General features: G+C 36.9%; 1 protein-coding gene across 4 annotated transcripts in view; it reads left to right on the forward strand.

The window, feature by feature from the left end:
* The window catches only part of DYNC1I1 (dynein, cytoplasmic 1, intermediate chain 1), a 397792-nt gene that overhangs the window by 325997 nt on the left and 58037 nt on the right, over nt 1-13758 (forward strand). For all 4 annotated transcript variants that reach the window (XM_006880224.1, XM_006880223.1, XM_006880225.1 and 1 more), the window contains one exon: nt 2279-2423. In XM_006880224.1, the coding sequence (XP_006880286.1) occupies nt 2279-2423 (145 nt within the window). The remainder of the gene's footprint in view (nt 1-2278; nt 2424-13758) is intronic.

Below are 13758 nucleotides of genomic sequence, written 5' to 3' on the forward strand. Positions count from 1 at the left end.
CCATAAATTAAATAGTGTCCTCATTTTGCACCCTATAAACCCTCTCAGGATGCTGTTAAGAGAAAATAGGATCTCACCAGACCACTTCAAAGATCAATTCCTGATGTTCATTAGAAGAAATGAAAATGATCTCATGCACAACTGCTGTTAGCAGTGTGCCTGGGCATAATTTTGAGCGCCTGTTACACAGGATACACGCTCCAACACTTTGCTCAGGATTTCAGATTTTGCTCAGCTCACTGACATTTATTGGTGCTCTAGAAGCCTAGATGCTTTAATGACTTAATTCATTTTATAGTCATAATGACAAAATATTTAGATTTTATAATCCCTATATGTTTGTCATATTTATAACCTCATGTTCATGAACTCTTAAAATATAGTATTTTGGTTATATTTTCTAAGTGTTTTCTAATTGCATCTGATTGCATGCAGGCTGTTATGTGATAATAGAGAGCTGGAAGTAATCCCAGCTTGGTTAAATAAGTTAATGATGCCTGTGGATAGTCTTTGAAATGTGTGTCATTCTCTCTCAAATGTGCTTTTAAAAAACCAAACATAAGTTTTTCTGATCTTTTGCTATTTAGCTGAATGCATATTTATTATTGGTTATGTGATCTGCAAACATTTGGCCACCAAGACAAGATATCTGCATTCATGGAATTTATACTAAATGGCTTCTTCCCACATTATACTTAAGTATATTAATATTGTTGTTGTTGATTGCTTTCAAATCAAGCATGACTCATAACTACCCTATGAACAGAAGGCTTGAAGCCCCTCTGCAACTATTGACATTTATCAAAGTTCATAGTTTCTGGAGGCATGTTGCTTAGGAAGAGGATGCCACTCCTGCTTCCAAACCTGTCATAGTATGTTATTGTTTTTATATGCCATTGAGTCGCTTGTGATGTATAGTGACCCTATGTAGAGCTGCTCTGAACCCTTCCTTGTCCTGAGCCAGTCTCACTAACTCCAACACACCAACCCCTATTACCCCAGTTACTGTATCAATCCATCTCACCCAGGGTCTCCCTCTTCCCATCCACCCTTCCAAGCATGATGTCCTTCTCCCAAGACTGTTCTCTCCTGGCCATGTGCCCAAACTATTAATATTGTAGGGACAAAGATTTCCATAAAGTATCATATTTCTATGTATGTCAACATACTGTAAAAGATTTTTTTTTAAAGGTAAGTGATTATACAAAATGGGTGGCCCTGGAGAACATTATGCTGAGTCGTAAAAGGATAAATACTACATAGTGCCACTGTTGTAAAGCAGGTCTGATATTGAGGCTGAAGGGAACCTAAGAAAAGAGGGGATAGATAATGTATATTGCATTGAAACAGATGAGGAAGAGAACTGTTTAAAAGGACTATAAGATTAGGTATTATTTTCATGACAAGTTACAGAAAAAGAAATGTATAGTAAAGTGGACTGTGGACTTGGGAGGGGATTGTATCACAAATGAAAGAATTTTTTTTCAAAGGTAAAAATGAACTTGGAGGGGGAGGAGTGGGCAAGGAGGAAAATATTCAACAATGAATAAATGGGGAAAAATGAAATTGAAAGAATATGCTGTGAAAAATTTATATGTTGCATTAAAAATCATTAATAATAAAAAAGAAAAAAGGTAAATGAACAATCCTTTAAGAAGATAGTCTTAAAATGGAATGCATGTAAAATGTCCTCACAAGAGTACAAAAATCTTTTTTTAATCAATGAGAAACTTGAGATCTAAATATGTTTTCTATCAAAATAACTGGATCAGCCCTGGAAGGATTTGAGGATGTCCTAAGAAAAGGATAAAATAATAGAATTTGGCATTAAGTTCCAAAGATGAAAAAGATTATGTTGTCCTTTTATTTCCCTTTTTGCTACCCAAAAGGAAGCATTTCAAAGCCACCAGCTACTCCACAGGAAATAGATGGACAACGTAGATGGACAATCTTCTCCCACACAAATTTCAGCCTCTGGAACTCACTACAGTGTTAATTATGTGTCAGTTTCAACTCATTGGCAATGAATTGCATGTATTGAGTTTCCTACTTATAAACTAAATTTTTTTTAATCAGTCATTCAGAGTATCCCAGCACGTTTGCAAATACTTTCTTTCACCCAACAACAACAACAACAACAACAACAACAACTATGTATTTTTGGTCATGTTGATTCTTGTAAATGATAGAAAAGTAATCATGCAGGGAGGAGGGTTTTTTTTAAGTTATTGTTTTACAAAGGTCATTAATATTCTGTCCACACATAATTTTCATGCAGCAAAGCAGGTATTGGTGAAATCTTCGAGGGTCATCAAGGACCAGTGACAGGAATTAACTGCCACATGGCAGTGGGCCCAATTGACTTTTCACATCTGTTTGTCACATCGTCATTTGACTGGACCGTCAAACTGTGGACCACAAAGGTAAGAACGCCTTTGACTGAAAATCTAAAGGAGGAAGATGTTTTTCCTTCCTTGGAATTGTGTGGAGGGCCAAGGGGGTTGTCTGTAAGCAGTAGCTATGCTTGAATTCTTTCAGGTGACTTAGTACTGGAAATTCACACAACCTCCTGATGATTCTGATCCGTTCCAGAGCGAGTTAGTTTTACTTAGCTTTTCTAAAAAATATATTAAATAATGAATAGTTGAAAACGCTCTGACGAAACATTGAAGAGATTCAAATAATGGTAAAGTAGATGACCCCCTTTATCAGTCTTCCTCCAGAAGTGATTTCTGCTATCATTTTAGTATCACTCTTGCACAGCTTTGTATGATTTGCCCACTTGCATGTGGGCATATGGGAATAGATGTTTTTGAAGATTTATACTGATAAGCAGCACTATAATATTTATCTTTTTTAAAGGCCATTTTGAACATGATAAATATAATAAATGTCACTAGATTGTATGTGTTTTGGAGGGGGAAAGATTGAAATGGCAAACGGTGTCTGATGTGTATTCATGCCACAATCAAATAAAGTAGGCACAAGGTCATTCTGATCTTGGTTGGGAGTTTTGTCCAAAAACGACCACTTAGACTGAAGACACAGGAATCCAAAGGAGAAATGATAGTGGCTTCGACCAGTAGTCATTCAGGATAGAGAAATAGGTACATGTGACAACTATATAAGAGGTAAAAGCTATATAAACTGACAATAGATTTTAAACAAGAGAGTTGAGAGAGGGAGTCAGAGGAGAGAACCTGGTTTCTCACTGGCACAGTTGATGATGTGTGGTAGCTTTCGTGATAGAGAACACGAGAGGAGAGGATTAACTAGGAAGAAGCTTTGCAAGTACTACTGTCAACTGGCCTCTGGAACACAAAAGTGCTCTAGTGATGCACTAAGTACTCAGCAGCTACCAAAAATGTGATTAATTCAAACCGAGCAACTGTTCTACAAGAGAAAAATACCATAGTCTGCTCCTATAAAGACTCTTGTGTTGTTGTATACCGTAGAGTCGGACCAACCCATAGCTGGCCCTCCACGCACGGGAGGAGACTGCCCATCCTCCTCCCGCCTACAGCCTTAGAAACCCTACTGGGTCGGTAGGATCAGCTTGACAGCCATGAGTTTTGGTGGAGCACAATTCAGGATTAGGCAATTAGACACATGGATTAGAAATGCAAGGGAGAGCTCTGAGCCAGAGATAGGTATTTCATAGTGGTCCAACCAACTAGTAGTAATAATTAAAAACTATGCTGAGACAAAGGAGTGTATTCTAAAAGAAAATCTAAGACAAAAGCCAAAGGAAGAGGAGTATTTAGAATATAAACAAGGTAAATGTGACTTTGTAAAGGAATATCTAGAGAAGTAGGAGAAAAACAAAATTTGGTATGTGTTGTGTCATGGGCATCGATGAGACAGGGTGTTAAGAGGATAGAAATGTAATTTAACTTTTCATATAGTTAACTTTTAACTATGAAAGGACACGCAACTTTACTTGCTGATAAAAATGAAATTAAATTAAGAAACCTATTTTCAGTTATTAGATTGGTAAAAATCCAAATGTTTGGCAGCATGTTCTATATGAAAGCTGAGAAATACCAGCCCTTCTCCTACATTATTGGCAGAAATGCAAAATGGTACTACACTATGAAGGAGAACTGGAAATATCTACAAAGTATACATGTGTATCCCCACCAGGAGTAACCTATGCCCGAAACACATCAGTAAAAATGAGAAAATTTGCTCAAGGGGTACTGAGTTTCTATCTAGAGTGGGTAAAATTTATAGGAATAGTGGTATGGCAGCCCAACATGATGAAATGTGTTACTATCATTGAATTATATACACCTAAAATGGTTACAGTGGCAAATTGTATATATTTCACCACAGTAAAATTCAATTTTTAAAGTTAAAATGATAGAAAATGGAAGCATAATGATAGTAATTCTGAGAACATTTGAATAGGAAAAGACTGGAAACATCCAATAGTCCATCAGTAGGATGTTGTTGTTGTTGTACTGAATAAATACAATGGAACAGCTACTGATATTAGTCAGATGTTGAAAGAAATTAAAAAGATTTCAACTTACTATTGTGTAGTAAATTCTAGGGTATATTTTCTAAAGAGAAAAATAAGGTACAGAAAAATATAAATAGTATACTGCCAATTCTTCAGAATTATGCATGTATACTGTTTTCAGTTGCTTCATAAACACGTGAAAGTTGGACAGAAAATGAATAAAGAAAGATTTTTAAATGAATGCCTTTGAGTTGTGGTGTTGGTGAAAATTGTTGAATGTACTAGGAACTGTCAAAGAACAAACCAATCTCTTGGCAGAAGATCAGCCAGAGTATCCATTAGAAGCAAGGATGGTGGGACTTCATCTCACATACTTTGGGCATGTCATCGGGAGGGGGCCAGTCCCTGGAGGAGGATATCACACCAGGAAAAGTTGAGGGAAGAGAAAGGCCCTCATTAAAATGATTGACCGGGGATGGTTTAAGCACAACCGAGATTGTGAGGAGGTGCGCGATGAAGCAGGCTTTCATCCTATTGTATCTAGGCAGCTGTGAGTCAGAGTCCCCCTTGATAGCACCTAACAACAGTAACCATATGTTTTAAAGGTAGATGAATGGAACTAAACCCACAGACAAAGGTTATGTCTAGGGAAGAATGAGGCTAAAAACACCGAGTTAAAAGCTAGGCTTAACTTGAATATACTTTGCACATCTTATTTTGGAGATATATATATATATATCAAAACAAATAAATAAGAAAGCATACATAAAGACTTTAACATGAGTCTTACTCTCATGACAAAATTCTGTTAGTAAAAAATGATGACAATGACAAAAAAAATCTTTAGACAAATTTTAATACACTTATTGCCAGTACCCTATTGTTACTATTATTCTGAGACTTGTATCTGCACATAAATCAAAATCAAATTACTAGTTATTTGGGTGTCATTAATAATGAGAATATGAACTTCATTGAGAGGACAGTCAGATGTGAGAAGTAAACTAAAAATACTGAAGCAATTTTAAATTTGAATTTTAAAAAAAGCTCATAACGTGCTCTATTTTTACATTTAAAAGAATACTTATTCATAGCTCTATCTACCAAAATACTGCAATCAATAATCAATCCAATAACAATAACACTCCTAGTATCCAGTTTAGAATGCCAGTTACTCAGAAGGAAACCAAGGATCCTAGATAAATAAATGATTACAGATCTGATAAGAACGACACAAAATGGGTGTTGGGCATCTCCTGAGAGAAAACAAGGAAGCTACCAAGCACTAAGAGGTTCTAGTAAAAAAATTCAGAAACCCACCTGAATAAGCTGCTGTTGGCCAAACACTATCATTCTTTGTCATCACTGGGTACCATTAAGTCACAACTTAAAGGTACCATATGTACAGAAGAATGGCATGCTACCAAGTCTTACATCATCTCCACAATCATTCCTATGTTTGAGCCCATAGTTGCAGCCACTGGGTCAATCTATTTGTGGAGAGCCTTGGCTGGTCCCTCCTAATACGATACCCAAAGTAAGAAAGATGAAGTTTTGTCATTCCTACTTCTAAAGAGCATTCTAGATTTGTTCATTCTTTTGGCAGTGCACAATACATTTAGTTCTCTCCATCAACACCATCATTCAAATCTGTCAGTTCTTCTTTGCACACAAGAAAATGATTCTTTGTGCAGCTTGTACATGCATACACAGATAGTTAAAATGTCCTGTCTTCGATTAGATATGCCTTAGACCTCAAGGTCTCTTTTGCAGCAGATTCATCCAATGCAATGCATCATTTTCTTTCTTATCTCTGCTTTGATGGACATTGATTGTGGCTCTTTGCCAACTTCAGTATTTTCTTCAAGCCTTATGATTTTGCTTCTTAAGCCAATTGTAGGAATTTAGTTTTATATTGAAATATTATATAGGTGGTTGTTGTTGTGTACTGTTGAGTCGGACCCAGCCAATAGCTGACCGTCCGGCGGGTTTTCAGAGGCTCTTAATCGCACAGGAGAAGATTGCCCATCCGTCTCCCTCAGAGCAGCTCATGGCCTCAAACTGTCCACCTTTGGGATTGCAGCACAGCTTCTTGCCACCAGACCACCAGAGTTCCCTATTATACACATTGTAGACTTTTATAAAGCAAAATCATGCCATGTACATATCACAACTAATGCTACCACCAGTCCTGATTCTTTGTTCTTCATATAGTCCAGCTTCTCAGACTATTTCCTCAAAATTCAAATTTAATACATACAGTTAAATGATACAATCCTTTTCTTACCCATGTTCTGTCCTAACAGCTTCCTCTTGGTTTATGCAAAGTTTCTACATAAACACAATTTACTGTTCTATAGTTGCCATTCATGCAACATAATCCATAATCTATTAGGTTATCAGTAAGTATAATAAAGTCATTGATTCTCCATGGGAGATAGATGGGCAATCTCTTCCTGAAAATATTTATAGCCCTCAGATGCTCAGTGGAAGGTTGCTATGAACTGACTCTACAAAAGAGAATCTGAGTCTGAACATTACAAAAGAGGAATAAATTATCAACATTGTCAAATATCTCAGCAAAATAATTAACATAACAACTTGACTATATCTATTGAAATGTGGAGAACAGATGCCTGGCCAACTGACTGGAAGAGATATATATTTGTTCCCATTCCCAAGAAACATGATGCAACAGAATATGGAAGTTGCCAAATAATATCAATAACATCACCTGTAAGCAAAATATTGCTGAAGATCATCCAAAAACAGCTAGAAGAGTACACAGGGAGCTACCAGAAGTTTAAGCTGGATTTAGTAGAGCCTCTGGCAATAGGGATATTATTGCTGATGTCAGACGGATCCTGGCTAAAAGCAGAGAATACCAAAAGAATGTCTATTTGTATTTTATTAACTATGCAAAGGCATTTGACTAGTGTGGATCACAACAAGCTATGTTAACATTGAGAAGAATGGGAATCCCAGAACATGTAATTGTGTGCCTGAGAAATCCATACCTAGGCTAAGAAGCTGTGTCTGAATGGAACAACGGAACACTGCATGGTTTCACATCAGGAAGAGTGTGTGTCAGGGTTAGGTGCTTTCTCTAGATCTATGCAATCAGCATTCTGAGCAAATAATTAATGAAGGCAGAGTCTATGAGGAAGAATGGAGTGGCTTCAGGATCTGAGGAAGATTCATCAAGAACCTGCGTTATGCAGGTGACACAATCTTGCTTGCCCTAAGTGAGGAAGACCTGAAACTTCTGCTGTAAAAGATCAAAGACTATGGATTACATCTCAACAACAAGAAAACGAAGGTCCTTACCCTTGGCCTCATAGGCAACATCATGATAGTTGGAGAAAGGATTGAAACTATCAATAATTTCATCTTAAGTGAATGCACAATCAACACCCTTGGTACCATCAGTCAGATGATCAGGAGATGCATTACTTTGGGCAAGATTGCTGTCAGATATATATTGGGAAAGGTACAACCAGGGTGCTCCTTGTAGGCAAGGATGAAAAAGCTTTGTCTCATACTTTGGACATGCTGCTAGGAGAGGCTGTTCTTTGGAAGGGAAAAGGGGAAATATGGGAAGCCAATACTAAATATTTGTAATAAACTGAATGCTATTTTTAAGAAAATAAAATGACCTAAAAAAACCCAACTAAACAAAAATTTATAAAAAGAAAAAGGTGAAGAGTCAAATTAAGAAGGAAAAACCTACAATGAGATGGATTCACACATGACTGCAGCAATGGGATCAAGTTTATCCGAGCTGATGAGAATGGCACAGGATAAGACAGATTTCAGGTATGTTGTTCATAGCATCACTATGAGTTATACTCATCTAAATGGCACCTAACAACAATAACAACATCCTGTTTAGCAAATACCAAGTCACTGGTACTGCTGGTATGAACATTTCATTACAGTGGGTTTAGGAGAGGATGGAAAGAGAGGAAATACAAAAAGAAAACCTTAAAAGTTTAGGAATGAAGAGAAACAGATGCAAGGTTGAGAGAGTCATTCTTTCCTTCCTGTTTTCCTTCCTTCATTTCTTCCTCCTTCCTTTGTGTTTTGGGGGTTTTTTATAATGTTGTTGTTGTTATGGAGTCGCCTGTGACTCATAGAAATCTTATATACAATAGCTCTAAACACTGTTCTATCCTGAGCCAACCTTATTGTCTCTGACACACTTACTCTCATTACCCCAGTCACTGAGTCAATACATCTCATCAAGGAGTCAATACATCTCATCAAGGGTCTTCCTCACTTGTGCTATTTCTTCACCCTCCCAAGCATGATGTCCCTCTCCAAGGACTGCTCCCTCCTTGCAACATGCCCAAAGTATGTCAAACGGAGCTTCAGAATTCTTGCCTTCAAGGAGCAGCCTGGTTTCACCCTCTCGTAGATAGTCTTAATTATGCTGTTGTTGTGATAAAGGCAATATAAACAATGAGGGTTTTTTAGGATTAATATTGGAATTTTCCTTCCCAGGATCTTTGGTGATAGTACACTGGCAATGCAGGTAACCTTTGAAATACTGAGAATATCGTTGTCTTGTCTGAATATAGATAAGCATTACATTTTAAGGATAGAGTAGAAAACACAAACTTTCATAAAAATCACTAATCACTTATGTAAAAACATGACTGTAAACAGCCTCTGTAATTTTAATAAAAAAGACAACATGACAGAAATAAGCATTACTTTGAAAAAATAATTGACTTCTGGGTTTTTTCTTATTTTGGTTTTCCTCAAAATTTTTGGCAATGAGAATCTAGAGAGGGATGAACTGGGAAACAAACAAAATCTATAATGATTTTAATAGCACTTATTTATTCCCATATGATTTACTGCCTCCAAAAACCCACTGGAGGGTCAACTCTGCATCAGTTCCAACCTGACAAGTATATAAAAACAACAGCAAATCTTGATTTTAAAGTCATTGGCTTAACTGGAGTCATTTTACCATTGAAGCAAAAACAGAGAACCACTATCTGCTCTGAAAGGGATCATAATAGAAGGTCATGAATTAAGTGGGAGACAAGTGTAGAGCAAAACCCAAAATTACAATAGTAACTAGGTTAGCTGGTCCAGTGGAAGCTAGTAAAACCCCATGATAATGTCTTTTATGTCCTTTTTGAGTCTGTAACTGAGTTCACTCCAGAGGAACAACTTGCAAACAAGCACTAGACCTGTCTATAACACTTGTTGTTGTTGTAGTTGTGTGCCGTAGAGTCACTTGTGACTCATAGCAATCCTACTATGTGCAAGAGCCCTAAACCCTGCTCTATCCTGTGTCAACCTCATTGTCTCTGACACACCTACTCCCATTTACTCCAGTCGCTGAATTGATCCATCTCATCAATGGTATATAGAGTTGTACTAAAACAAATTAAAAGTTTAAAAAGAAAGAAAAAAAATGTACAGGAAGAGGAGGTTATATACAGTCTTACATGGAGTAGGAATCCTCTCCTGCTTAAGAGTGCAAATTAAATAACACAAGGAAGAATCCTCAAATTGTAGAGAAAGTTGATGCTAAGAAACAAAACTGAAATAGTGAAAAATCAAATAGGGAGATAATAAGACTTCAGAATAGTTATTTATTCCTAGAAATAAGTATAACTCAAAAGGGGGAAAAATCATTTTAAAGGCAAACTAAGCAATATGAATTTTGTCAACATGGATGTGCATTTTGTATATTCAATTGATCAGCTATATACATTTCTTAAAAATATAAAGTATTAGGAAAGAAACTATATGTTCTAGAAGAGACTATTATGTTGGAATTAGTGCACAAAGAGAAATGAATCAAATCTGCCTGCAGCAAAGTCCATATTCATTCACTTTGCATAAGTAACATGATTGCTGGTGAGAAAATAGCACTTCACATACTTTTAGAAAGAAAGAAGCTGTAATTTGAAACATCAGGACTAAGAAATTGGACTTCTCTACATGAGATTTTAGAAATATTACAGTTAAATGAAAAAATATATATTTGAAGAGATTGCAATCACTGTCAATTCTCTTTGTAATTTGAAAAAATTAACATTTCCATTAACTTCATAGGTGTTTTATTGAAATTGTTCATGCAAATAGGACAGGCTGAATTTTTTACAGTTGAGAAAAGTTAAAGGGGAAACACAGTACTGCATACTTTGAGTTTGGGTTTTAAACAACCTTAAAAGAATGGTTTAGTTCATGAACACCAAATATCCACACTAATCGTAGGTGGGACATTAGTAGTAGGGAATTGCACTGCCAAAGCAAAGGTATGTGGTTCAAATCTGCCAACTGTTTCACAGGTTAAAGATGAGCAGTCTCCTCTTATGCAGTTTACTGCTTCTGAAAGCCCAGAGGGTCAGTTATGGGTCGGTTCCTACTTGATGGTACTCAACAACAACAGGAGTATTGAAGAATCTTGAAACTTCAAAATGGTTCTGACTGGTTTCACGAGTTAATTTGCCTTAATAAAATAAGTAGTTATAATATTATAGATAAAGACACATTTCTATTATGGTCAGAAACTGTTGTAATTTACTGTCAAACTATATCTGACTCATGGCTGACCCTCCAACTGTGTTTTCAGAGGATATAAATTGCACAGGAGGAGACCTCCCATCTTTCTCTGACAGAGCAGCTAGTGGATTTCAGACAGCCTGCTTTTGTGTTGGCGCCCAACTCCTTTCCACTAAACTACCAAATCTCCCTTGTCAGAAACTAAGGTAGAAATTAAGGACATAATTGTTTTGTTACTGTTTAAAGCATATCATGATATACCTGTTTTTATGATGAAACACCTTCATTATCAACATTTTTAAAGTCCCTGCAAAATATAAAAAGAAAAGTAAACATACAAAGGACATAAACTCTACAGCCCTCTCCTTAGTGGATCAAGAACAGGAAGCCACAGCCATCAGAATTCTACCAACTCAGGTACATACAATGGTTCATAAAAGAAATGGACATTGCTTAGCTGCACGTATACGCATAAAAGGTGCACTGTATACCTTATATTAAGACAAACATTTATTTGGTGTTATGTGAACCGTATTTGACTGTTGCAACTTTAATACAAATTGGACTCACAGACAGACCTAAGAACAGAATCTGAGGATTGCCTGTAGATATTTCCCTTTCCTTCCAACTTATTGGAAACAAAACAAAAACACCTCCCTTTGGCCTTGCTGCCTTCTCATCCTGTTTGCCTCCTGCCTTTTTCCATTAAACTGTGGTTTCACCCCCTACAACGTCTTTATCCCCATGATTACCACTAAACCTACTCCTTCAAAAATTGTCCTGACCTCCTTCTTGCCTCTTCCAGGGATCACACTGCCATTTTCAGTCCCTTTGATGGCACTGCTGCTTTAATTAATGTTGATTAGTCCCTTGGAACTTCCTTCTTTACATCAATGAGACTGCTTTTAGAGTATAGTATAAAACATGGACTTAAAAGTCTCTCCCTGATCCTTTTAAAAATGCATTGCCTGAATGAATTCTATTGAATAACAACTCTTACCTTTTATGATATCTTAACATATTAAATTTCCCATCCATCAAAAAAATGCTGGAGTTGATGCTTAAAAATAAAGTATGAACTCTTGGCTGGATTAAAACATTCATTATTCCACTCAGCTTCTCTGTTTGCTGAGGTTTGGAATAATTTTTTTTTTCTTGTACTGCAGTTTCGCTTACTGGCTAGACAAGTTATGAGTCTTTGGACTTTTTATCATGGCCTCCAGTTTGGAAAGTTTCGGTGGATTCCAATTAAATGTGGGTTTAGTATTTATTTTGGTACTTGTACAGTGTCACAAGGACGTGGGTTCTTGATACTATTCATGTGTTTGCCATGCCCATCCCTTCCCTTCAAAAGGCTATGTCTCTTCTGCTTGTATTGTTGCTATTTCCCAAATCCTTTTGGCACTAGACTTTATGGTTCTAAAATTCAATTATTTTATGTTGATTGGTCAAATCTGCTTAATTGGGTGTTGTTATTTGATGTGGATCCTCAACAGTACCCTGGGGTGCTGCCATCTAAGAACCTTTCACTATAAACATTTGACAGATGGAAATCACTGACTTCTTCCTGTATATCTTGACATTGTATAATCAGCCGTTAGCAGGTAACACACATCTCATCCTCCAATCTTTCAGCAAAACCTGGGACTCTAAGAATGAAATTTTCTAAGTGACAAGGGTGATGACTCTGCACAGATTAGAAAGATGATCATCAATCTTGAAACAACTAATGTGAAATCAATAAAAGCTACATATTCATTTGTATATCCTTTGCCAGGATTAAAATAAATAGAAGAGATGACTTCTTTAGCTGTTTATTCCCTTACAGCTATTAAATAAGAACTATACTTTGAAGTTGTTATGCTTAAAAGAGATTGGAAAATTGTTGCTTCTAAGGAAAAGTATGAACTATCACCTTTAAAATATATTCATTAAATGAGTATGTTGTTGTTGTTGTTAAGTGCTATTGAGTCGTAGGCAACTCACAGCGACCCTATGAATGAAAGTCCTTGACACTTGCGTGACTTTCATTCTTTCTCCAGGTCCATAGGGTTTCCAGAGGCAAGCTATTACGGAAGTGGATGCCACTCCTCCTTCCAAGAAATATAGATTATTAAAATCATTTTCCTGGCCAATGGAATTACATTTAATATGTAACTCTGCTGTAATTACCACCTCTTTTCTGTAAGCTCTGTGGGAGTATATGTATGTGTCTCTTTTGTCTATATTCCCTGTACCTAGAATAGGACGTGGCACCTGGTTCTCATCACCATCGAGTTGATTCTGACATATAGCTGACTTCCATGAGTTTTCAAGGCTGTAAATCTCAAGGGATGAGACTATCCATGCCTCTCCCTCAGAGCCACTGGTGTATATGAACCACCAGAGAAGCAGTCAGCAGCGTAGCTCACATCAGACTACATCACCAGTTTTTGTTGTCACTTTTAGGTGCCATCAAGTTGACTACAGCTTAAAGAGACTGTATGAAAAACAGATTAGAACCGTGCCCTATCCTGTACCATCCTTAAACTCTCCAATATACTCGAGTCCATTGTTACAGCCACTACCTCAGTCATCTCACTGAGGGTCATCCTCTCTTTTGTTGACCTTCTACCTTTCGCAGTGTGTTGCTGCTGTTATGTGCCCTTGAGTTGAGAGTCATCTCATAGTGACCCTATGAACAACAGATCTGAACCCTGTCCAATCTTGCGCTATCATCGTCATCATCTCTGACATACGTGAGCCCATTGTTGCAGTCACTATCT

Source organism: Elephantulus edwardii, unplaced genomic scaffold (genome assembly GCF_000299155.1).
Source record: "Elephantulus edwardii isolate Elephantulus edwardi_28Jun2011 unplaced genomic scaffold, EleEdw1.0 scaffold00007, whole genome shotgun sequence".
Lineage (NCBI taxonomy): Eukaryota > Metazoa > Chordata > Mammalia > Macroscelidea > Macroscelididae > Elephantulus > Elephantulus edwardii.